This window comes from Amblyomma mixtum, chromosome 4, assembly GCF_055824585.1.
Source record: "Amblyomma mixtum isolate Tamu chromosome 4, ASM5582458v1, whole genome shotgun sequence".
NCBI lineage: Eukaryota > Metazoa > Arthropoda > Arachnida > Ixodida > Ixodidae > Amblyomma > Amblyomma mixtum.
In genome coordinates this window covers 150,238,162-150,263,482 of record NC_143015.1, presented here as the reverse complement: position 1 = coordinate 150,263,482, position 25,321 = coordinate 150,238,162, and the positions used below count along the sequence as shown (strand labels likewise).

General features: G+C 46.5%; 1 protein-coding gene across 4 annotated transcripts in view; it reads left to right on the top strand.

Annotated features, from left to right (window-relative positions):
• LOC149348751 (ATP-sensitive inward rectifier potassium channel 12-like) overlaps positions 1–24,337 on the top strand; it is a 151,523-nt gene extending 127,186 nt beyond the window's left edge. For all 4 annotated transcript variants that reach the window (XM_089588313.1, XM_089588311.1, XM_089588314.1 and 1 more), the window contains 8 exons: positions 4,723–4,924; positions 6,153–6,386; positions 9,454–9,708; positions 10,105–10,299; positions 12,587–12,871; positions 14,109–14,456; positions 15,928–16,184; positions 19,984–24,337. In XM_089588313.1, coding sequence (XP_089444439.1) covers positions 6,258–6,386; positions 9,454–9,708; positions 10,105–10,299; positions 12,587–12,871; positions 14,109–14,456; positions 15,928–16,184; position 19,984 — 1,470 coding nt within the window. In that variant the 5' untranslated portion in view covers positions 4,723–4,924; positions 6,153–6,257 and the 3' untranslated portion in view covers positions 19,985–24,337. The remainder of the gene's footprint in view (positions 1–4,722; positions 4,925–6,152; positions 6,387–9,453; positions 9,709–10,104; positions 10,300–12,586; positions 12,872–14,108; positions 14,457–15,927; positions 16,185–19,983) is intronic.
• The last annotated feature ends 984 nt before the right edge of the window (positions 24,338–25,321 follow it).

The window sequence follows — 25,321 nt, the reverse complement described above, 5'->3', positions numbered from 1 at the left end:
AACATGAATCTCCATCCCTTTCAAATTCGATTTACCGAGATTAAACCGTACTTGATAAGTAGGCGTAACAAAAAAATGCGTTCCTCAGAGCACGGAAGGGCTTTTAAATGTTTTAAACCGTCTTTAAAGAAGAAAGCGTAGAAGGCTTGTGAGTCGATGCCCGAAACGAGCGATTTCTAGTTCCGAAAGGCAAGATTAAAGTGTGGTCTCAAGGGCGCTGAAACATTGTTCTTTGTCCATTCTTGGTTATTCTTGAGTCGGTCGCCAACTTCTATGGCTTTTGTTCCTTCAGGATGCATGGCTTGTTTAACGGCTCCGAAATAAGGTTCCAAGAAAAACTGACCGACTGCCGAACATCGGCCCGTGCTCGGCTTTTGGCGGGATGCCGATTTGATCGGCTAGTCGAGCTTGGCAAGTGCACGGGCCAACATAAGGAGCCAGGCGCGTCGGCATCAACTCGGTCGGACCGGCCATTTAGGCCAACCAGACGCCAAGAGAGCCACTGCTGATCGGCGGCCTGTGTGTCTGGCCGAGCGCTCCCCATCTCGAACGCCCGTTTTATATATATATATATATATTGGCGAGTGCGCGTTTATGACGGCTGTTCTGTTTACAGCTGCTTGCAATGCCTCCTGCATCCGTGGCTCAGTATTTAGTTCCAGCTGCTCTGCAATACCCCCTACATCTGCCGCCCTACTGCTTGCAATACCTTTTGCATCCGCCGCTGTGTCTCAGTGGCTATGGCGTCCACGTGCTCAGCCCACGTTCACAGGATTGAATGTCGACTGCATTTTGATGGGAGATAGTTGCAAAAATGTCCGTGCTGTGTGCGATGTCCAGCTGGGTGGAAGTGAACCGGAGCCGTCCGCTAGAATGACTGCCATAGTCCACGTGTCCCAAATTCCTTACCATACCGTGCCGTACCATGCCACCACTACTGTCATCAGCCAAGATGCAGTACACTGCAGGACAAAGGAATCACATTAACCAGTAAGCTGCAGTAACCTCCATTAACGATTCATATGTATCCACATACACTTAAGCTCCGCCCACGTGTCTTTCTGACGCCCTTTGGCACATTTGTCTTCTCTGAATGCTGCCCCTTATCGTAAGGAACCAACTGTTATCTGAAGTCTCCGCCTTATACATGCCCTTCCCAGGTCAGTGTTCTCTGTTCTCTTACTGTCCGTTGAGAATACCCCTTCATTTTCCCTCCACACCATACCATGCCATATGCCGCCGCGGTGGCTCAGTGGCTATGGTGCTCGGCTGCTGTCCCGAAAGACGCGAGTTCGATCCCGGCCGCGGCGGTTGAATTTCTTTGGAGGAGAAGTTCGAGGCCCGTGTACTGTGCGATGTCAGTGCACGTTAAAGAACCCCAGGTGGTCGAAATTTCCGGAGCCCTCCACTACGGCGTCTCTCATAGCCTTAAGGCCCGTTCACACTTGCGAGTCGCAGAGGTCGCGCGACTGTTTTGGTCGAAAAGCGACAGTCGCAAACGGTCGCCCTGGTCGAAAAGCGACAGTCGCGGGCCAGTCGCTCGGTGCTCGATTTTTCAGCCTCGCGACTGCGAGTCGCAAACCTCTGAACCAATCAGCGAGCGAGCCAAGCTTCCGGCAACGACACCGCTCGCGGGCGCGCCGGGCGACGACCTGCGCTGCTCCCAGCGGGCTGCCGTAGTCGTCGCTAAGCCTAGCCGGTTTCATATCGATGTCGCAACTGAGGGCGCTTCGGATCCTGGCCAGCGCTAGTAATTAAGATGCTGCTTTCGTCACCACTTTATTGTGGACCTTGTATCATAATAATATCAAGACATGCTCGACTTCCGCGACGCCTTCAGCAGCGGAGCTAGCAGACAACAGTCGAGCCGCATGGAGCAGCAGCAGCAAAGCGGCTCTGGGAAGAAATTTGCTTTTGTCGCTGTTATCCCTTCTACCAGAAACTCGGTACTGGCCAGCGATCTTCAAAAATGATTCATTTCTAACATTCCTGTACCCAAGGGCTTGGTATGAACGCGAACAAGCAATATTTGCGCATTTTTGTGACGCCGCGGCGGCCGGCATACTGCAGGCTGGTAGGCCGGCCCTACAGAGAAGCGCGCCTCTGTCATCGTGACGCTTGTGCGACCTCGGTGCACATCAAAACCGTCACGACAACCTAATCTTCGCTCGGGTAGTTGTATTACATTGCGAATAGCAGTTTAGACTATCGAGCGCGAGTACAGGAGGCGCGGCCAAAACAGGCGAAACTCTCGAAAGCGCGCGAACAACGTCATTCCCGAGAGTTTTCGCTTCAAACGAGAATCTAACGAGAAGGCGACCCGCTGGTCGCGCTTGCAAGTGTGAACAACGGTGTTGTCGAGCTGCTGCTTGGTCGCAAGCGACTGCGAGTCGCACGCCCTTTGCGACTCGCAAGTGTGAATGAGCCTTTAGTCGCTTTGGGACGTTAAACCCCATAAACCAACCAACCAACCATACCATGCCATACCATACCATGTCATGCATTCCATGCCATGCATACCATGCATACCATGCGCCGCAGCGGTGGCTCACTGGTTATGGCGCTCGGCTGCTGACCCTAAAGACGCGGGTTCGATCCCGGCCGCGGCTGTCGAATTTCGATGGAGGCGAAATTCTAGAGGCCTGTGTACTGTGCGATGTCAGTGCACGTTAAAGAACCGTAGGTGGTCGAAATTTCCGGAGCCCTCCACTACGGCGTCCCTCATAGCCTGAGTCGCTTTGGGACTTTAAACCCGCATATACCATACCATACCATACCATACCATACCATACCATACCATACCATACCATACCATACCATACCATACCATACCATACCATACCATACCATACCATATCCCTGGCTTGTGCGTAGGTCGAGGCACAGAGCAGTTCACTGCGCTCATGCGAAGCCACTTTCGACGCGACAGATCACGCTTGGCGTCAAGGCTTTCACTTTCGACCCCGCTGTCTCGAGTGTTCATCGAGTAAGCGTTGACCGCGAAAGTCATTAGGGACCTTGCCTCCGGAGAGAAACGGGAGATGGAAGTCGACGGATAGCGATACGGGAGCACGCTCTGCGGCAAGGTTACGTGCGGCCGCCGGCCTATATACTTCCGCCGCGGGGAAAGCCGGCGCGCATTTCAACGCGCCTCGCAAGATCAACCTCACCACAGCTATCACAGCCAAGGCAAGCCTTCCCGAACGCACAATAAAGCAATCCGAAACTGCATCGAACGCCGCTGCCGACTGAGGAGAGACTCTCTCCCCCACCCCCACTTTTGTGCCCGCTTAACCGAAGCGGAGTGGTGGTGCGGTGTCCTTGCACTTTCGGCCGGATCCGGTCCGGTGCGGTTCCAACCGGAACCGGCGCATTGCGCTGCGTCGCGATCGAGGCGGACCTTCAGTGACCCCGTTGCAGGGAACGGGTGGTGGTGGTGGCGGTTGTGGAGGGCGACCTCAAAATGCGCGGTCTTGGTGTGTATATACACACAGGCACGCCCGCACGCAAGATCTGACGGCTGCTCTCTCCCAAAGGATTAAAGTTCGCGGCAAAAAAAAAATGAAAAACGAAGCTGGCGTATATGTGGGAATGTGCGTCATTGGAGAGGGCACACTGTATACTGCAGCGCTGGTTTGGGTTCAGGAGTGCGCACCTTGCTTTGGCTCCGAAGAGGAGCGTGTGACGCCGTTTGCAGGTATGTCGGAGGAAAGCTTTGGCGTTAGATTGGACTGTACGTGGGTGATTTTCAGGAGGGCTCTTTTGTTTAGCGGCGGTAGCTGCCGACGGATCTTCAGTGTAGACGGCGTCAGCGACGTTGTATGTCGTAACTGGAAACTCCCGTGTTTTTTTGCCGCCCACTTTGGGATCTTCAACTACCACGCAGATGCCATGAATTTCTTTGCTTTTTCCCCATTTATTCGCCACTGTGGCGGTGATGAAATATAATAATAGAAAGTTGACCAATGTGAAACTTTGGGCTAGTTGGTCTTAAAGTCCCGAGGTAGATCCATATTTAGGTTGCTTAAAAAGAAAAAAAAACTATGCTGTGACTTGTGTGTAAATGCGTTTATCTGTGAAAATCCAGAATTGTGATTGGTCGAAGAATCGGAGGCATATGGATAATCGGGGGTTACCCGAGCGCTTTATAATAAATAAATAAATATTTTTTTTGGGAAAGGGAAAGGAAATCACGCAGTATCTGTCTCACATCTCGGTGGACACCCGAACCACGCTGTAAGGAAGAGGCCCTGTAGTGGAGGGCTCAGGAACAATTTGGACCACCTAGGGATCTGTAATGTGCACTGACATCGCACCTATTGCGAAATTGTGATGAACTGCTCAGGGCTGCTCAAAACACTGAAACAGAAACTTGCAGCGCTCTGCCGGTGGCGCCACCATCTGGTGTACCAGAAACTTTCTATGGAGTTATACCGCGGCTTTCGATTCGAAGTCATGAACTCGTAGGGTCAAATAACGCGGGTTTGTACGAAGTCTTAAACGGTTTACAACGTCTACACAAGTGCGTAGAGTAGGACACTGTGCCGTGTGCATGTACACTGTAGTTTGCGTGTGTCGATCCTGTCTTACGCTCTGACCAGTGTGAAGCAGACAGCGGCGCACTTCGTAGCTCGAGCGTGCGCTTGCTACTCAGAAATGAATGTGGTCAAAAAGATATTCCCAACTACTAACGGCTCTACTTATTGTCTTTTTGCCTTGCAGAGAGCCTTTCCTGGTCTACAGCGAAAAACACAGACCAGTCGGAGTCTCGGGAGCGGGATCAGAGCTCACGAACCGTAACACGTCTACGTGGTGCCATTGGATCACACAGTGGAGCTCTGTCCTCTTTCTCGGCATGGCATGATCGCGGGAGATTCTCCTCTAGCCAGCTGACCGCGGAAGTTGGAGATTTTTTAAAAGAAAGGTTTGTACGATCGCACAACTCTTATGCCGACACTACTGCATCTTTCTGTCTACTTTGTCTATCCAGTTAGGCAGGGCACTGTTCTTTTATTTCTTTTTATCTTGCCCACTCTAGCCAATGTCTGGCCGGTTTCCTTTATTTTCTATCAGGTCTCATATTCTACCCTTGCTTTCCCTGACCCATGTATATCGGTGCGCAGGCAGCTGTCCTCACGGAGATTGCTCGATTTCCCGCCACGTTGTTCTTGTTCAGACTTGTGCTACTGTCGTTACCTACAGGAGTTGGAAACATTAACTTGAGTCTGAACGCCATGGATCGATATAGTTACACGGCAGCTCGTCTCTTTGCTTCCAATTCTGCGTTGCTGTAGCCGTTTGGAAAGACCACAGAAAAAATTAGATGATCAATGCGTTTGTTGCAGCAGAGTATGCGTTAGCATATTAGTGTTCTCGCCGGACTGAGCAGCCGACGCCGCTGAGCGAGTGGCCCGATCCAGTTCGTCAGTGACCGTGTGACAAGCTGTACCCGCACTCAACTCTCTCCCACCTTCTCTTCGTTCTCCTTTTCCCCACTTTCTCTCCATCTCAGTCTGCTTAGAGGGGAAAGGGAGATTTTTCCCTCTCCGCTTTTCCACTTGCTAATTGAGGCAGACCGACGGGCACATTTTTCCAACCTGGGGGCTCTAAAGCTCACGCATTACAAAATGTCATCGGTACCTATATAAACAACCCTTATGGAAAAGCACCTCAGAATTCCCTCCACAAGGCGTCATATATGAAACTTCCGTTCCTTACTCAGCCATAGCATGAAAGCTGAATTTCATTCGCAGTATACTCTCGTAAAAATATAAAAATAATGGCCCTGAGCTCTCTCTTTGTCTTACTTTCCTCGAGGGGTGTTTACATAAACTCCTGGAAAGTAGCTCGGAAAGAAAAGGATGAGCTCGCTGTCTGTTTTAATATCTGTTCGAGGGGCATTTATATAAACTCCTAGAAAGTAACTCGGAAAGAAAAAGATTTTAAAGCTTTATTTTAACACCTTGTTTCAGTTAAAAAAAAGTATTGAAAAGGGTAAAGATAATTCTACTCAATCTGGTCGCTGTTTTACTCCCTTGGAAAGGTGTATACTCCGAAACAGTCACTCCCCCAGCAAAGTATCGCGTACAGGTGTATTTTTTGAAGCCAGGAAAAAGTTGTAGTTGAACGCTGCTCTCCGTTTTCGGCTACAGGGCAGCGAGAGCCCAAGCGACGACGACAAACCCGGCCAGGACGGCCGCGTCCAGGGAAGCGGGTGGCGCGGGCCGTGCGAGCGGCGGCAGCGGCTGCCGGCGGCCATGAAGTTCGTCGAGATGGAGAACGGCCAAGCGTGGCAGCAACTCATCTCCAGGGGCCACGGCGTACACGCGTCCTCAGGGGGCGGCGGCATCGCTGGCGACTCGGACTACGAGACGCCCAGCAACCAGGCAGGTTGATTTTGCGACTGTTTGATGGTGTCTGCTTGGAGTGGGGCACCTTATAGGTGCCTCTGGTGTGGCAGCCAGTTTGTTGGGTAGAGTATTTCAGAAATACTGGTAACAGTCAGTCCAAAAATACATGTATTCTGTTTTCTGTGCCAAATGTCAGTTTGTTGTTGACCACCTACATTTAATAAATTTGCCTCCAGGAATATTTTTCAGTGATGTATAGGAACCTTAACTGTATAATTTTATGAATAAGGAAATTATCGCTTCTCAGCATCCAGTCAATTGCAGCAGCCAATGCTAATGGATCCTAATGAGTAATCACTTTTATTTCAAATCTTACTCGACTCTGGGGTATCCCCTAGGCACATCGTACTTGTCTACTTATGTAATATATCTCATATGTTTTACTAGAGGCTGTGGGGACAGGATCACAGTGTACTTTAAATAAATAGGTAATAAATATCTCGAAAGAAGGCTGTTTGAATGTTTCAAGTTTTGTGAAGCAAAGAATTAGTAGGTTGAGTAGAAACAAGTCAGCCATGTAGTTATCCAGACAGTGCAAAGATGTCCCGATTATGACCTCAGGATGTCCATGTCAGGATGTTCAGGTGTCCTTAGGATGTCTGTTACTGGTCTTCAAGCAGTCCAACTGGGATCCATTTATCCATCCGTAGCGCATACTCAGGACGTCTTGAGGATCATGTTTGGGGACGTTTTCAGTACTACTTCAGGATTTGTATCTGCACCTTTTCATGTGAGTGCCGTATTCAAAGGTAATGTAAGCGAAGGTAACCAGAATAAAAGAACGAGTTTACCAAGGGCCACAGAGAGTAGGTTTCTGAGGTTGGATTCTGCTCCCTGAGTGGAAAAAATGAGTGGCCCAAAAATCTAAACAGTCGACCCGCCGCAGTGGCTCAATGCTTAAGGCACTCACTCGTCTACTGAGCCGGAGTACCCAAGTTCAAACTCGCCTGCGGCAGATGTGTTTCGATGGAGGCAGCACGCGAAAGGCGCCCGTGTGATGATAGCTGTGGGATGTCAGTGCAGGCTAAATATCCCCGGGAGGTCCAAATTATCTCTAGAGCCCTCCATTGCACCTATTTCATCCTTTCTTCTTCCACTCCCTCCTTTATCCCTTCCCTGTGTGATATGTGAGACAGTGAGACAGATATGTGAGACAGTTACTGTGTAATTTCCTTTCCTCAAAACCAATTTTCATTTTTCCAACCCCATCAGAAGTATGCAATGTGTAAAAGCAAAAATATCTTAAGATATTTCCTCAAGGCATATCACGCATATCTTTTAATAAGCCTGCAGCTTTTAATTAATGAGAGCCGAGTGCGAGAGATAAATCTGGCTTGATCTCAGTTCAGTTCCACAGTGCTATCCTGCGATGGATGATTGGAGGACATTTCAGGAATTTTCATCCTTAAGCCATCCAGCAAAGTTCAGACTGAAGACATCCTCATGAGGACATTTAGCCATCGATGCTCTAAAAAGGTACTCAGAATGTCCTGTTCAGGATGAGGACATTTTGATCATTTGAGGATGTCCTTAGGACGTTTGGTGTTGTCTGGGTACAAAGGTTGTGGGGCTTCTGAAGGATTTGGTGCTATAGTTGTGGGACATGAAGCTGTTAAATAAATGTGTGTAATTTGGGCAACTGGAAAGAATAACCCTTGGAGGTTGCTGTTTTATCAGGAGACCCAAAGATTCTTTGTAGTTTAAATAAAAATGACTAAAAACATACTGTGAAGTGGGTGTACTAGGAGTAGCAAAGGGTAGATGCTGAGGTTTGTTGTAATTTGCCGTGCATCACATTGAACAGGAAAAGTGTAACATTTTTATAATGGCTACTTAAAGGGACTATGCAATAAATTAATTGAGATTACATAAAGCAAACGAGAGATAGGCATTCCATCACTCGTCACCCCAGCGCAAGAATTTTTGAGCTAGCATCAATAACAACGAAGTTATAGACGATCAAAAATCACGCTCTTCCTCTCCCCCCTCAACTCGTACGCGCGGGGCACCAAGAAAAAATAAAGAAAACAATTCAAGAGAGCACGTTGTTGGGCGAGTCGGTTGTACATACTTAAAGAAGGGAATTGCGCTAAAAAGACACGGACGAGAAATGGCGCCCGTCCATGTCCTTTTCTCGTCCGTGTCTTTTTAGCGCAACTCCCTTCTTTAAGTAAAGAAAACAGCTCTGGGACTGGGCCCCACCCATGAATACGTCATTCGCTGACGTTCGGTTTGCGACTTCCGGTTGTCGCACCCAGCACCCCAGCAGCAGCGTCTCTCCGGTCTCTCTTCGCCTTCCTGGATCGCGGCGCATGTCGGGTTTCTTTGCTTGTCACTGCGACAAAGGCATTGCGAGTGGCTCCCCAACTCGCGACAGAAAGAGGCGGCAGAGGTAAATTGAAAACATAAGCGGGAAGGCAATGCCCTGGATCGCGCTTGCCCGAGGGGGTCGCGCGGCGGCTCGAGCAGACGATTTTCACGGCTACCGGAAGCGTGCCCGTGACGTCGTGGCTGCCGTGGCTCCAGCGAATGACAACGTGTGGTGGCCTGCCGACGTCACGAAACTAGTGACTCCTATTTTCCTGATTTTAGTTTTGAAGTCGGTCCCTACGAAGACACGAATCGACCTGCGAATTTTAAAAAACGCGGTTTTCAGAAATTCTTAATAAATTGCCGGCTCAGTTCTGAAGACTCATACTTGGTGTGAATGCTTCTTAGCATCATTTCTATGTATTGAAAACATTTACAAGTGACTTTTAATTCATTGCATAGTCCCTTTAACTGAGGAGATCACACGCCTGCTCATTTACTCCATCCTGTCAACAAAAGGACCGGATAAGCGTGTTCATTTTATGCAGCTACATGGGGCATGCCATAACAAAAGTAAACACTTTAAAATCAAGTTTCTACGTTTACATGACAGCTTATAAACTACACCCTCAGGACATATAACATTGTAATCATGGCAAGCGTTTAGCGAGGAGGTATGCGGTCATCAGGAAGAAGTGTCTGACTTAGTGCCTGGCTTCCTTCCCAAACACAGGGTGAATCTAGCACAAGCAGCCGGCGCATCCTGACCAAGCACCTTTCGCTCAATGGCTTTCCACGGTGCGCTGATTCTGCGGCGAATGGGGGCAATGGTGCTGAGGACTCTCCTGTGGTCCGCTACCAGAAGGCCAAAATCATCCCTAGCCGGGTGCGCAAGAGAGTCATCTTCAAGAATGGCAGCGTCAACCTGTCCAAGGAGCACGTCTACAAGCGCTCACAGCGCTATCTCCAGGATATATTCACTACTCTGGTGAGTTAAATTGATAAGCACTTCAATGAAGTTTATTTTCACTTTGTAGAAGCTCAAACAAAACTCTGCACAGCTAGCTGTGCAGTATTTTTGTGCAGGCGGGCTAGCTAGCCTACCGCTAGAGCATACACCATCCAAAAGGTTGCTTGTTCAAACTGTGTCATCTACTAATTTCTGCACAGAAGTTTGCTCTTTAGGTGTGCACAACTAGGTAAAAATATTTTCCTTTGTTTTGATTTTTTGGCTGTGCGCTACTTTTGCACTCTTACCACTTTTGTCTATATGTGCGCTGAATTTTTGTCATTTCATTTTCTCACTAGGTAGCGTGAAGTGCTTATAGGATATCTTTGATGTTTACCACGCAATTATTTATGTGTGTGCATTTCTTCTTCCCAGGTGGACATTCAGTGGAGGTGGAACCTGATGGTCTTCTCAATGGGCTTCATCCTGAGTTGGCTGGTGTTTGCCATCATCTGGTGGCTCATCATGTTCGCCCATGGTGACTTCGATCCACATGACGGCGAGTGGACACCGTGCATCGTCGAAGTAACCTCATTCACGTCAGCGTTTCTGTTCTCCCTCGAGACGCAGGTAACATGCTGCTGTTTTACTCAGGTTGTTCCTGTAATGTTCTGGAATACAGTAGACTCCCATTAAGACGAACTCGCTTAAGATGAACCCTTGGTTAAGATGAACAGTGGTGGTCATTTGTTTGGTTTCCCATAGAGTCAATGCAAAAAAAATCTGCTTAAGATGTACACTGCACACGTGCTAATTGGTTAAGATGAACTTTCACAACCAGCCGTGCCCAAGCCATGCAGCTTTACTCGACCATTCGAGCAGTATTTCAGCGGAAGGAAAGAAAAAAAAGTAAAAAAAAATGAAAGCTTTTTTGCACCGCCGACGATCCATGCGACACAAGAAGGCACAGAGACCTAACGACATCCCCGTTGAAAGGGCGATTCTGTGAAAGCAGAACTGTCGCTGCTCCTCCCCTGTGAGGGCACTGAAGGATATTTTGGAAGGTTAAGTGATATGCCTACGCTTGTAGCAAGCAGACGATTTTCTCGACAGACACAAAAGAAAATAACAGATTGGGCAACACTCAACAGTGCCTGATGCACTGCACTAGTAGTGCAGTAAATGCTTATGCTGCAATTATTTTTTTCCTAAAAGACTATTTCATGGCTTTGTTCACATATACGAAGTATTTGGACACACACTGCATGCTCGACCATCATTTTAAGAAGCACTCCTAATTAGATGAACTTCTGATAAGATGAACAGTCTTCATGGTCCCTTGGAGTTTGTCTTAAAGGGAGTCTACTATTTGAAGCATATCTCTTAAGTATGAAGCCTTGCTCTTCACCCGATGGCCACTGAACCTCCCTAGGATGTCCTGCAGACACCCCGAACATCTGCAGGACGTCCAGGGGAGTTTCAATGCCCATTTGGCAGTGGTAGGTTCTTCATAAGCTGCTGCTGTGGACCCAATGAAATGTTGTTTGCAGTGAAATAATATCTAGCTCATTATAGACTAGTTCTATTGCTCACTCATTATTACTTTTAAAATTCCTTGATATGCACACTTGGAAGGTGTTGACTTGTGCAGCGTGCACTGAAATGTGATGTTTGCTTTGAATTTCCTTTCAGATGTACCGTTTCTTTCTTCCACATTTTATGAAACATGTACAATTTTAGCGGTGTTATCCTTTCAAATGTGTCATAGTAATCAGTGGGACTTCATAAATCCAAATCTTGACATTTAAAATTTGAGGGGCTAAAAAAATGGGTTTGAATTAAGAGGAGCCTTTAAATTTGCATTTTGCTAGCGGTGCCGAAGTTTCAGTTTATATATTCATTATGGTGGCTGAGTGGCTTTTCGGTTTGAACGTTCGGCCAAGTTTGTGGTTTTAAATCCTGGTTGCAGTGGCTGCACTTTGATGGAGATAAAGTGCAAAAACTCCCATGTGCCGTGTAGTGGCAGTACATTATAAAGAACCGCACAAAGTCAAAATGAGCCCAGAGCCCTCGAACTTATGGTGCCCCTCATAGCCCGCATGCAGTTTTGGCATGTTAAACCCCCCCACTATACCAACTTATCACTGGAAAAAAAAAAAAAGAAATCAGAATTTAAATTACGAAGTGAAAGTTCAGATTATGGGTGCGTTCCAATTCTCTAGACGTCCGACAAGACGTCTAGTGTGACGTCTAGGAAGCCGTCGTCTACATGTCTAGATATTGGAACGTGTCTACTTCACGCGCCACCTTGCGGCATATAAACTGAACTAACATTTGGGAATAGTTGCACTCCTATGTTCTTAAAAATTCTTAATAAAACAAGTTAAAAACGCGCTGTTAGTAGTTTGCTAGTTCTTACTTTATTTTTTTTTTCTGCAATAATGGTGCGTTCATTGCTACCGCTTCAGCAGACGATCTCACCTGCATAGCAGACGATCTCACCAGCACGATTTCCTCTCGCTCAATTCACAAATATAATCGTAGGTCCACAAAGACGGCTTTATTTGCCGCCAGTTCCTATAAAAATCAACTTAACGGAATGACTGACACTTGAAAGATGGTGCGTCTCCGGGCCTCCAGTGCCCGCCAAGAGCACGGCTCACTCAGCTCTGACTGCACCAACTGCTCCGCCATCGTTAGACAGGAAGTTAGCCTGCATCGATGTGGACTTCGGCGAAGCAGTCTTGTTGGACGGCTTCGTGAAAATTGGAACGAGTCTCAAAATGGCCGCTGTCCGGCAAGACGTCTCAGTAGACGTCTACTTGGGAGTATTGGAACGCACCCTGAGTTTGAATTGACCGTATTTCGTTGTGCGTTCTGTTTCCTGACTGTTCTATCCCTGTGTCCTCCCACTCAGCACACCATTGGCTACGGCAGTCGAGCCATCACGCCCGAATGCCCGGAAGCTGTGTTCATCCTGTGCATGCAGTCGATCACAGGCGTCATGATCCAGTGCTTCATGGCGGGCATAGTGTTCGCCAAGCTTTCGCGGCCCAAGAAGCGCTCGCAGACGCTACTCTTCTCTCGCAACGCTGTCGTGTGCCTGCGCGACGGCAAGCTCTGCCTTCTCTTCCGCGTGGGCGACATGCGCAAGTCACACATCATCGGCACCTCCATCTCGGCGCAGATCATCCGGAGGAAGGTGAGGAGCAGATTGGCACCTTGGCTGCTGAGGGATGTGTTTGCGGAAATGAGGCAGCTCCGCTTATTGGTACAGCCTTCTGTATTGTGACTCCCATAATTGAACCGTAAACTTCACCCGCTGGGGTTTCTCAGCGGTCTTCGTATTTGTCTGCTGATTGCGAGGTTGCAAGATGAAGTCCCGGCCATGGCAGCTCCTCTTCGATGGAGGCAAAATGCAGAAAATGCTCATGCATTGTGAGATTTGCGTGTTAAGATGCAGAAATGTCAAAAATTGCTCCGGAGCCCTTTGCAATGGTAGCTCTTTCTCTCTCTGCTTTATTGCCGCCACGGTGGCTCAGTGGTTATGGTGCTCGGCTGCTGACCCAAAAGACGCGGGTTCGATCCCGGCCGCGGCGGTTGAATTTCTTTGGAGGAGAAATTCTAGAGGCCCGTGTACTGTGCGATGTCAGTGCACATTAAAGAATCCCAGGTGGTCGAAATTTCCGGAGCCCTCCACTACGGCGTCCCTCATAGCCTGAGTCACTTTGGGACGTTAAACCCCATAAACCAACTAAACCAATCTCTCTTCTTTATTCTTTCCCTCAGAGTGCAGTTCAGATTTTCATCATGAGCAAGATAGTTATCGCAGCTTTCCTCATAACCACCCTGGTTTTCTGCTATGACTTCAGATATAAACAATCTGATTTCAAGAAGCTTCATGTATACCACGGTTCTCTCGAGAGCTGTCAAAAATTTCCGAAAACAAAGTTAACAACAGAATAGCACCCAAGAGAACAGAAAACAATTCAAAGACAATACTTCTTCCTTGCGGGCCTCTGAATACATTTTTTTCATTAGTTTAGCCTTTTTAAGCATGGACCAAGTAGCCAATATTCAGTCACCTCCATAGTTTCTTTTACACACCACCTCCTCTAGTGAACAAAAATCTGTTTTGTTGCACTGTATGTTTGCACGTAAAGTTCACAAAACTACGCCCTGTTGTGGAACTTTGCACCTGCTCACATTCTTATCATCTGGTCGTGTAAATTGCTCAAGCAGCTTCACGAAGAGATTTCTAGTCTAAGTAATTATCGTATGGTCTTCAATGTAGATATAGCTGCCACAACGAAGGGCATTGAGGACCATCGAAGTGCATCACACATATCTGTGTGGCTGTCACTGCAAACAGGTGCTAGCAGTTTGCCAAGGTCTTTTCCATAAAATACTCACTGTAGCACCGGCATGACCCTGTCCAGGTGACCGCAGAAGGGGAAGTCATTCCCTACTACCACACGCAACTGGATGTGCGCTTTGACGCCGGCACGGACAGCATCCTGTTCATCTGGCCGGCCACCATTGTGCACGAGATTAACGAGACGAGCCCTTTCTACAACATGTCGGCGGAGGATGTGCTGCGCGAGAAGTTCGAGATCGTGGTCATCCTGGAAGGCACCATCGAGTCGACGGGCCAGTCCATCCAGGCTCGGTCTTCGTACCTGCCCTCTGAGTTGCTTTGGGGCCACCGCTTCGAGCAGCTGGTGCGATTCCAGAAGGACTCCTCAGAGTACCTCGTCGACTACAGCAAGTTCAACAACACCTACGAGGTATGTGGGAGCTGGCAGACATATTGGAACACTAGCATTTTGGCAGAAGTTTGTATAATGTCAGGAAGTGAACTAGAAACAATGGAAAAAAAGAAACTTGGATGGAAGAGTTCCCCAGCGTTTCAGAACTGACTTGGCTCCTTCACGGTTGATGGGATGTAGACATGAGCGGCATTTTTAAATTATTTCAGCCTGTCCACTGCCAAAGCTTCAGGAAAGGGGTTGCCGGGCGGCTTTTAATGAGACCGTTGGTTTCCATGGGCGAAGCTATCTAGATAAATATTTTGATTAAATATTCCATTTGTTTCATGCAAAACTGCAGGTTTGCTGGTGACATTTTGTTAATTAAAGACTGTAATAATTGTTAACATCAAAGAGCCTAATGCCATTCTTCTTTCAAACTATACATGTACAGGAGTACAAGAGAACTATACAGTTAATACACGAATGCATTAGACCAATGCATACTTGTATTAGAATTTTTGCTAGGTGTGTATATATACACATGTGTATATATATATTCACTGGTGTGTGTGTGTGTGTGTGTGTGTGTGTGTGTGTGTGTGTGTGTGTGTGTGTGTGTGTGTGCGCGTGCGTGCGTGCGCGTGTGTGCGTATATATATACACTGGTGTGTGCCTATATACAGCGGTGTGTATAAATACACACCAGGGTAATATGAAAGGTCTCGGGAGTTTTTTACAATACCTGGCACCTGGCACCCAGAGCTAATTGGTCATACCAGTTACTCCGCTTTGAAAGCCGGCTGCTCCCTGTGACCATTTCACGGAGGTTAACAATGGCATCACTTGTGAGCCAAGCTACCAGATATCGGTGGTGCACTGCAGCATTTATTTTTCCACTATGTTCGCAGTTTGAGCAACACTGTGCAGTTTGTCCTGAACACTGCAGATGGCATGACAGTCTGCCAGTCCAATTTTCGGCCCAGTCACTGTGTCAGACAGATTTTGATACACAGGTCCTGAGTTGCGCCACAGCTGGTACAATGAAAGAAGTCTGCAACGTCTTTTCATAGACATAGCTATAATGTAGATAACCCAAGACCAGAAAAAAAAAAAAAACAGACCATTGTGATTGAGTAACTTCCAGTCAATCTGCTAGCAGTTTGGAGTCATGGCTATCATTACTGTGCATGCTTCAGTAATTAGATTCCTCTCATGCTTTAGCCACCAGAAATTAGGGGGTACTTAATACACATGCTGGGAAAGGCCAGTGGTACGCTTGCGCATAAGTGAAAGTAATTTTTTTTACATTCTTTACGGAAGAAGTTAGAAAAGCTGCAATGCAGAAGCTTGCTTTGTATTGCTGTGGCCACAACTGTACGCGTTCTGCACATTACCGGGGCACTCGGAATATCTGGCTGGCCTGTCAGCTATTGGCTGGCCTGTCAGCTATTGGCTGGCCTGTCAGCTATTGGCTGGCCTGTCAGCTATTGGCTGCTTGCTTGTGCAGGTGGAGACGCCACTGTGCAGTGCCCGGGACTTCTACGAGTACCAGAGGATGCTGCGGAGTGCACCACGTATGGTGACGCTGGGCACCCCGCTCCAGCCAATGACTATTGACGACCGCAACCAGAGTTTCCTTGCACAGCAGCAACAGCAGCAGCAGCAGCAGCAGCAGCAACATCCCAGCCTGAAGAGGGTCACGCCAGAGAAGTTCCTCAACACCGCAGGGCATCTCATACCCCTGCAGCTGCCCAAGGAGCTCTGGTGAGACCAACTGGGCTGTCACTGAAAGACTGAGGGGGCTTACTGCTGGGGACTCCTGTAATGGCGAGACGTACTAATAGGTGACAAAATCTTTCCCAGCTCAACTGGTTTATGGAACAATTCCCAGCTGGTTCCAGTTGGTTCCAACTGGAACCAGCTGGGAATTGTGCCATAAACCAGTTGAGCTGGGAAAGATTTTCACCTGGGTATATTTCTCTAGGCAGTAAAGTCCCTTGATGTCTTGGGGCAAGGTTTATAAGGATTCATGTATCCTGAGCCCTCATTAACCCTTAATCTGCCACTCCCGAGATAACTCGGGCTACCACATATGCACACCCCCTGCCTCTCCCGAGTTAACTCGTTTTGGCTTTTTAACTCACCCCCTGCCGCTCCCGATAATACTCGTGTAAAAAAAAACTATGGAAACATGTCCTGCCATCTACGGAGAGACTCCGTAAATTCATAGATTTTGTAGGGTAAGTTTTAAACAACAGATGGCGCCCATGTTTCCATATCCGAGTCACTTCGTTTTGGTCTGCGCACAGCAGCCATGAGGCTATGTGCCGCACTAGTCCGTGCTTTGACGGACGAAGAAATTCAAAACTGCTTGTGAATTCGGAGTCCAATGATAATGAGAACGAGGAAAGAGCCCACCTAAGTGCCTTGTTGAGTGATGACAGCGATGAAGTCCCCCTGCCACCGAAAAATCCGCGTAAGAAGAGGAAATCTGACAGGCCAGATTGGTGCTGGAAGATTTGATTCATTACAACTAATATCTATAAGATTATCCTGAATAAACATGTCTACATGTCCTGCAGAGCATTTTAGTGCGTTACTAGCAAAAAATTTCCAGGACACTAACATGCAAAAAAAAACCCGGCAAGGTGTGTGCAGATGTGAGTAAAAAAACCTGGCAGTGAAAGGGTTGATTCAGACTTGCTTATCAGTTCAGAGTTGTGGGGTATTCGAATTGATGCTATGTGCCATTCAAGCAAATGGTGAGTCCCTTGTTAGTTCAATTCATTGAGAGTCAACCGCACTTCGTCTCTGAGAGTTGACGCACTGCCTGAGGGTAGCCCCTTATTCGAAAGGGGCCCATCAAGGAATTTGTGGTAAGAGGGAAATAGAGCAATGATCTTGCTGGAGAGCATGCAGATATTCTGCTTTTATGGAGGACAGTGACGTTTAGTGTTCAGGGGATGAATGATAATCTTACAAATGTCGTTACGGAGTGCGGAGTGGAAGTTGGGAGTTACCCTGGGGTAGCTGGACAGGATAACTGGACAACCTCTCACAAGACGAAGGAACCGAGTGTGAAATGCCAAAGTATGAAAGCCTCTAACCTCTTAGGTAAATAGAGCTGGCAGAACTCTCAAAGCTACTCAATGAGGACATGGTAAACGACATATGGAGAGGATCAAGCAGGCTCTAAAGAAGGGAGGCAGCCTAAAAGCAGTTAATAGGGAAATTAGCCATTGGGAAGAAAATCAGATGTACGCCCTTAGGGATAAGGAGGGGTGTACTATCACTACTAATATGGATAAGATAGTTTGGATAGCCAAGAATGGCATATGAATTTCTACAGCAGCCGAAATGTCAATGATGAAGCCAGGATTATTGAAGTAGACATTCTGTCCAAAAAGAAAGAGGAAGTATAGAAAGCCAAAAGAAAAAAGCTTTTAGTGAGGATCAGGTAACTGCTGATTTGTTGAAGGAGGGTGGAAACATTTTGATATAAACACTTGCCATGGCTTGTATGCGCAGTGCGTTAATCCTGACCTCAAGAGTACCGGAATGTTGGAAGAATGCTAACATAATCTTAATTCATAAAGGGGATGTCAAGGACTTGAAAAATTTCATACTGATCAGCTTTTTGCCCATTGTTTACGAGGTATTTACTTGGCTAATCGCTAATCGAACTAGATCAACCATAGACTTCAGTCAACCAAAGGACCAGGCTGACTTTTCGAAAGGCTACTGAACAGTGGACCATATTCACGCCATCAGTCAGGTGATAAAGAAAAGCGTGAAATACAACCGTCCTAAAGTATAATACAGCCTTCATAGATTACAAGAAAGCATTTTACCTAGTTGAAAGCTCAGCAGTCATGCAGACATTACATAACATGGGTGTCAAAGAGACAAATTTAAAGGTACCGGAAGATATCTATAGTGGTTGCACAGTGATCACAGTTCTTCACAGGGAAAGTGATAAAATGCCGATCAGGAAAGGTATATTAACATGATCTGTACGGTACTATTCACTGTGTGCTTTAAAGAACTCAATTGGGAAGAATTGGAGATAAATATTTAAGGAGAATACCTTGGCAATCTACAGTTCGCTGATCACATCGCCTTGCTAATTAAATTGGGGGATGAATTGCAAAGCATGACTGAGAGCTTATGCAGGCAAAGCGGAATAGTGGCCAGTGCAAGAATTAAAATGCAGAAGACTGATGTTCAGCAGTTTCGGAAGGGAACAGCAGTTTAGAATTGGGGGCGAGGTGCGTAAGGGAAGTGCGTAAGGGAAGTAAGGGTGCGTAAGGGAAGTGGTAAGGGAATAGTCTACTCAGGACAGGTAGTGACTGCATATCCGGACTACGAGTGAAATAACTAGATGTGTAACGATGGGCTGGAGCACATTTGGCAGATACTCTTAGATCATGAATGGCAGTTTACCAATATCCCTCAAGAGAAAAGTATACAACAGCTGTATCTTACCGGTACTCACCTATGGGGCAGAAACGCGGAGGCTAACAAAGAGGGTTCAACTTAAGTTAAGTTCAACGCAGCGCGATATGGAAAGAAAAATGATAGGTGTAAAGTTAAGAGATCAGAAGTGGGCGGAGTGGGTGAGGGAACAAACGCGGGTTAATGACATCCTAGTCAAAATCAAGAGGAAGAAGTGGGCTTGGGCAAGGCATGTAATGCAATGGCCAGATAACCGCTGGTCCTTAAGAGTAACGGAGTGGGTTCCGAGAGAAGGCAAGCGTAGCAGGGGGCGGCAGAAAGTTAGGTGGGCGAATGAGATTAAGAAGTTTGCGGGGATACAGTGGCCGCAACTGGCAAAGGACAGGGTAAATTGGAGGGATATGGGAGGGCCTTTTGTCCTGTAGCGGAAATAGTTAGGCTCGCGATGATCATGATGAACCTCTTATTAACTAAGGTGCCTGAAGTAGTGGTCCACAGGATTTATTCATTAATGTGTGCATACTTTATGAAAAACTAGAAGAGCATAGAACAGTGCGTGTGTGCTATATATAGCATGTGTTTTGAACTTTGGCAATGTAATCATTGGATCTAGAGCCTCTAAATTGAATTCAATTTAAAGGTGTAAGCGGCTTTGGCATAACAAAGTTGGTTAAGTGGTTAATGCAGCATTCATGCAGATTTTATTGTATAGCTGAGGCAGCTATAGCTAGACAGCTCCAGAGACTTCATGGTCATTGTCCGCATGACATGATGGCACATCACAAGATACCTGATCGACCCCTGTCACGTGAGCCGTGGGTCATGTGACCTGTTCTCACGTGACTCACTAATCACTTGAACCCCTAGACGGATCTCGCATCATGTGCTTCCTCCCAGAGCTGATGCTGATACTTGCATCACATTACACCCCTCCGACTTTTATTTTCCATTTAATTTCAGCCATTTTGCATGAGGACTTAGAGATGATTCAGCGGTATTTTTGAGAAATTCGTTGTTTATGATGCTGGAGAAGAACGTGCGTTAACTGCATGATTGCCACTATGGAAAGTGGTCACCAAAGGAGGTTTTTTTTTATTTCCTTCTTTAGATATCCTGCTCAAGGCTCCATGCTGGAGCCTTGCAAGTGAAGACTGACAATGAAAGATGCAAGAAAAAGAAAACGTCCTCGCCGCCATGTGCTTGCAGCGTTATCTCACACGTGCGTAGTACCAGCAGTGGCCTGCACCTTTGACGGTAGCAGCACACCATCGTGGTTCCACGTTGCGGTGTGGGCCGCCAATATCGAACGAGTACGTCTTCTCACCGAGTGTGCCTTCACAAGCCACTGCGGTGCGGCTGTTTCACCAGTCCACTGCTGCCGGCTGACCTACCCAGATGCACCAAGGCCGCAACGTTTCCTCCTCTGCTCGTTTTCACCTAGTTTGTGCTTATCAGTGATCTGGTGAGAACGGACTACTTGTGCTACACTTGTTTGGATATGCTCTCCCGTGGTGTTGCTACGGCTGTGTCAAGGCAGTGCTTGGGAAGAGTGCATTTGCTCAGATTGATGTTTATTCTTTCCACCGGGAGGAAGGCTCTCTGTGGGCCAGTCCCCGGCCGCTTTTAGAGGACATGGCGTAAGGCTGGACACCGGACCGCCGACCAAGCACTGTCTCGTGACAAACGCACACCGCGTGTGTGGCACATGTATTGTTGCCGAACACCCGCCGTCGATGTCATGCAGCGCGAGTTTCTACGAAGCGACGAAAATCGCCGCCACCAGCAGCTGCTTGCACCCGTGGCTTCAACAGTGTACCCCTGTCACCAGACTGGCGCATGACCGACAGGTTATAGGAACTGTACAGCAGAGGCACGACGGCAGCGCTGAACCAAGTGCGGTGTGTGGTGTAACTGTCCTGACTTTGAACTTTGCACTTTGGTAGATTTGTTTTTAGGTGAAAAGTCTCATAGACGATTGTGGTTTGCTCATTTAAATTTTCTATGAGAGTTTCTACATGTTTTAGCCTGTTCTGGAATATGAGTCAGGCAGTGGGTTTGGGAGGAGTTGTGGAGGCTCAAAAAGAGTTAGGGCCCTGTTATACTTCAGCAATATGCTATGGTGTTTTTGTTGCTGAATTAAGGAAGTCCCTCACAAAAGCCAATGTGTGAAGCCCAGTCTTGTCTATTGAAGTAATAAATGGCCAGAAGCAGCCGTGTTTGTAATGGGCTTCACTTCTTAAGATTTGGCAATGCATAGCATTGGTCACGTATGCATGCCAACTCCCGCGAATTGGTTGGGGCACCTACAGTTAAGGTCTGTGTTCACCGCAGGTTTAGTGAAAACTCAACGGAGACATGATGTATGAACATTCGTGCTGGCAGTTGTGTATGCTACGGCAGACACACTCGTTTGTGAATTTGCTGTTGATAACACACGTTCAAGCTGAGGATGAAAATGTCTGCCAATGTCTCTTAATATACAAGCCCACGTGTATATATATGTAGCGTGATTTGAACGCATTTTGTGACCTATTTTTTTATGGTGTCATGCATGCTGTGTAGACCATTTGTGGGGACAGATGGGACGATGCATGGGAATGGAAAACCATAAGGCCTACACTTTTCTTTATCCGCGAGCTTAGAAAGCATACAGTCGAAGATGAACGTGCGTTTTTTTGTGCACATCCGACAGACTAGTGCTTGCACTACACTATGCCTGTAACATATCATGCAGGGATGAACTACAGAGAACTTTATAGAGTGTGGGGCATGCCCAACGAATGTTCTCCATATCAGTGAAGATTGCCTTTTTTTTAGAGAAGGACAGTCTTTCTTGAATGCAACTTTTTATAGTACAGTGTGTTGATGGCAGCATAATTGAATAAACATGATCAATGCAGAAAGCCCAGGTCTATATAACACTTCAACATTAGGAATAAGTGGAGTCTAATATGTTATGTGGAGCCTTAGAAGGCTTTGCAAAATGAAGCTGGGTTCCTCTACATTGTGCAAAGCTATCCAGTGCAACGATAATGAGAGCCAAGCACTATATATACATACATATATAAATATATATATAGATATATGAATATTTTTGGATTCCAGCATTGCAAGTCTGCTGTTCTTGTGGAAATGACAATCAGTCTTATCTCTGAACTTGCATAAGCATGGTCCTCTCGTTAGAGATTTGGTGGCATAGCCACTTGAGCCCAAGCTAGGCCTGTAGTAAGGCCTGTGCTTCAATTTTTTTTTGTACATGGCAACAGTGTGCATCTTGAATTTGTTCTTGATAGTGTGGCTAATTTATGTTAATTGTAATTGCAGGTTTTTTTTCTTGCTAAATATGGGAAACCAGTGCCATCAAGGCATGGTGTGTTTAGAAACCCTTGCGCATACCGTGCTAATATTGTGTCGACGTTGGGCTTTGAGACAGATACTGCAGCTTGTAGTACTTCACTTTAATATCCGACTGGATGTGAAAATGAAGATACCGATGTTCTAGCACAGCTCATAGCTTAGCCTTCTGCTTGCTATACACGGCTGCCCAGAGCTCAATGGTAGCATAGTCTACACTGAAAAGAGTCGAGAAAGAAATATCTCACTTAGTAGAATCTAACTGAAATGACAACCTGCATAATGCTGCTTGTCAGTAGCAATAGCGCTATCTTTCTGCAACCATTAACTTGTGATAAAAGCCTCACATTGCCTACGGTGCAAGACTCAAGTATGGCAGTTTATTTTTTTGTGGGATTTCCTTACAGCAATAGTGATGGCGTAATATGTAATGCATTAGGATTTCTTTTGCGGGAGGTTCAAACAGGAACAGTTTGTGTGCGGTCGGCTTGCATTGTGAGTTGAGGAAAGACAAAGCAAAAAAGCTTTGCATTTTCTTTTTCTCCAAACTTCATTTGCAAAGTCTTACCTCGGGCAAGTGTTGAGTAGGGCTATTCCAAAAACAAAACTTTTTTTTAACGAGCGACTCTGCAGGGTATTACGATCAAGTGTATAGCTTGCAGGATCTAACGGTTCCTGACTGTTGTAAGAAAACAAGATACGTGCATCTCACTCAGCTTATGTGCTAGATAGTGGGTGCATAACATTGCTTCCATTTCAGCCTGTCTCCGCTGGAAGCTGTAGCCAACGTCAACGTCCTCATCGCTAGTTTTATCGTTCAAAACTTAAGCTTTGTGAGGGGTTTTTGGCACCGCTGTCTCCGCTGCATATCTTAAACACGTTTCGAGTCTTCAAATCCATGGAGTGTTCAGATAGCTTGTTAGTCTAGATTCTGTGACAAAGCTTCTTGAAGCCAACACTGAACTAGGCTTTGAAGGATGGTTACAAGTTGCAACAATCCAGTTACAAGACAGGCAAGGGAGGTCAGCACCTCTAGAGAGCCTAGCCTGACTGCTGTTGATAGAATCGTGGTTCAAGCCAACAGGCACTTCAAAGCATAAGCCCTCGAATTCCCAAGCTAATGGGAACTCGAATGCCCACAAGCATTCAAGCGCATGGGTATTCAAGCACATGGGCACCTGAATGCCCATGTATGTGTACAATAGGGGATATTCAAAATTCCGCAAGTGCGCTTTCCCACATAACTATGTTGCCCCAAACAAGATGGCCGACTTCGCTATAAAAGAACTACGCGGGCTACAGGACAGGCGCTAAAGGTGTAGATAGAATGCAAAAAACGTATTTTGGAAGAATCAAACAAAAAAACAGTCTTTCTTGCTTTGTTTCAGCTGGAAAAGCATGGTCAGCCATCTTGTTTGGGACAACATTGTTATGCAGGAAAGCGCACTTGCGGAATTTTGAATATCCCCTATTGGCCTGCCACTACTGTGTACTGATGCTGGCTGCTTACTGAACCATCTCATTTACAAGGTGGTTAAATGCACTACAGCAGCAGTTCCATCAGTTTGCGAGATGCTATCCTTCCAATTGCATCTTGTAGCAGCTTTGACTTCCTTGCAATAGTCGCCTTTGCAAGGGAGCCTGTGGGGACCAGTACTGAGAAGTACAACTTTCTTGATAATTTAGCACCAAGGGCGTGTAACAGGAAGTCTGCCATAAAAATATTTTGAGTGCAGGTGTTCCAGCACTGATGCTTGCACTAAATAACTTGTTTGTGAGACATTCCGTAAGCAGCGAACAAATGCAGAAAGGTGATGAAGCAATGTGTGGTTGAGGTTTTTTTTCATTCCGTCATGAAAGCAGTATTGAGGTACGAGTTTAGACATAGGTATAGATTTTGATTTGTTTTTAAAGGACAATGAACAGCTGACCCAGCTCGGGAGCTATATACTACAAGGTCGTTTTTGTAGGTTTCTTTTGTTTTACTGACATAAAAAAAAAGTACCAGTTGCCAAAGTTGTTTGTTTTGTTGTTACAATGTTTTTAGAAGTTTTGTCCTTTCATGTTTTATGTACATAGAGATAATAAAATACATTTAATAATGCTGAGTCTTCTTGATGTTTCAGTCTACTGGCTATTTGTGTCGGCCATTGCGGTGAATTTTTTAGTCTTGGGTAACATGTCTCAGCGTGTGACTCTTCGTGCCCGACATGCATAAGGCTTATTAATTGAAAAATGCCTAAAGTTCAATTAATGATGAATGCATATAAAGTAAGACCAACTGTTAAGGGCAATTATAGAGCGAGTATCCGCCACGGTGGCTGAGTGGTTATGGTGCTCGGCTGCTGACCCAAAAGACGCAGGCTCGATCCCAGCCGCGGTGGCCGAATTTTGATGGAGGCGAAATTCTAGAGGCCCGCATACTGTGCGATATCAGTGCACGTTGCACGTTAAAGAACCCCAGGTGGTCGAAATTATCCGGAGCCCTTCACTACGGCGTCTCTCGTAGCATGAGCCGCTTTGGGACGTTGAACCCCCTAAACTAAACTAAACTAATCATAGTGTGAGTGGTCCCAAAACCAAGTGGATAAAGGAAAAACGGGGGTCACAGCAAGCATGGATACCGGTGCTCGGAGATCCTGAAACAGCCACCCACGAATGAATCCAAGGGTTCAGCGGAGTTTAGATTGGGAATGCTTGCAATAATGAACTACGTTTGCCTGTCTTGGCTGAACCACTGCAATACTGTACTTTTCGAAACTGACGCTAAAATACAAACCGCAAAATGACGAAGGAGGGTAGCGCCCTGTATTACCTGGCATTTGTTGTCATGGGTAAACTTGTTTGGCTTCAACAAGTCATTCAGTTATGATGCACCATGACAAAACATCTCTGCATGTGCCATAAGCACGTAAAGCAAGCACCAAAAAAAAAAGCTACGGCAGTGCCTTTCCTAGCCTTCACATTATACATAACTTCTGTCATTTGACATAAAATTTTCTTCAACATATAAAAGTACCTTCTGGCCTTGCAAGCAGGCCTCTTGCAAAGCAGTACATTTTTCATAAATTCTTGCGTAATCCTTCTGTACA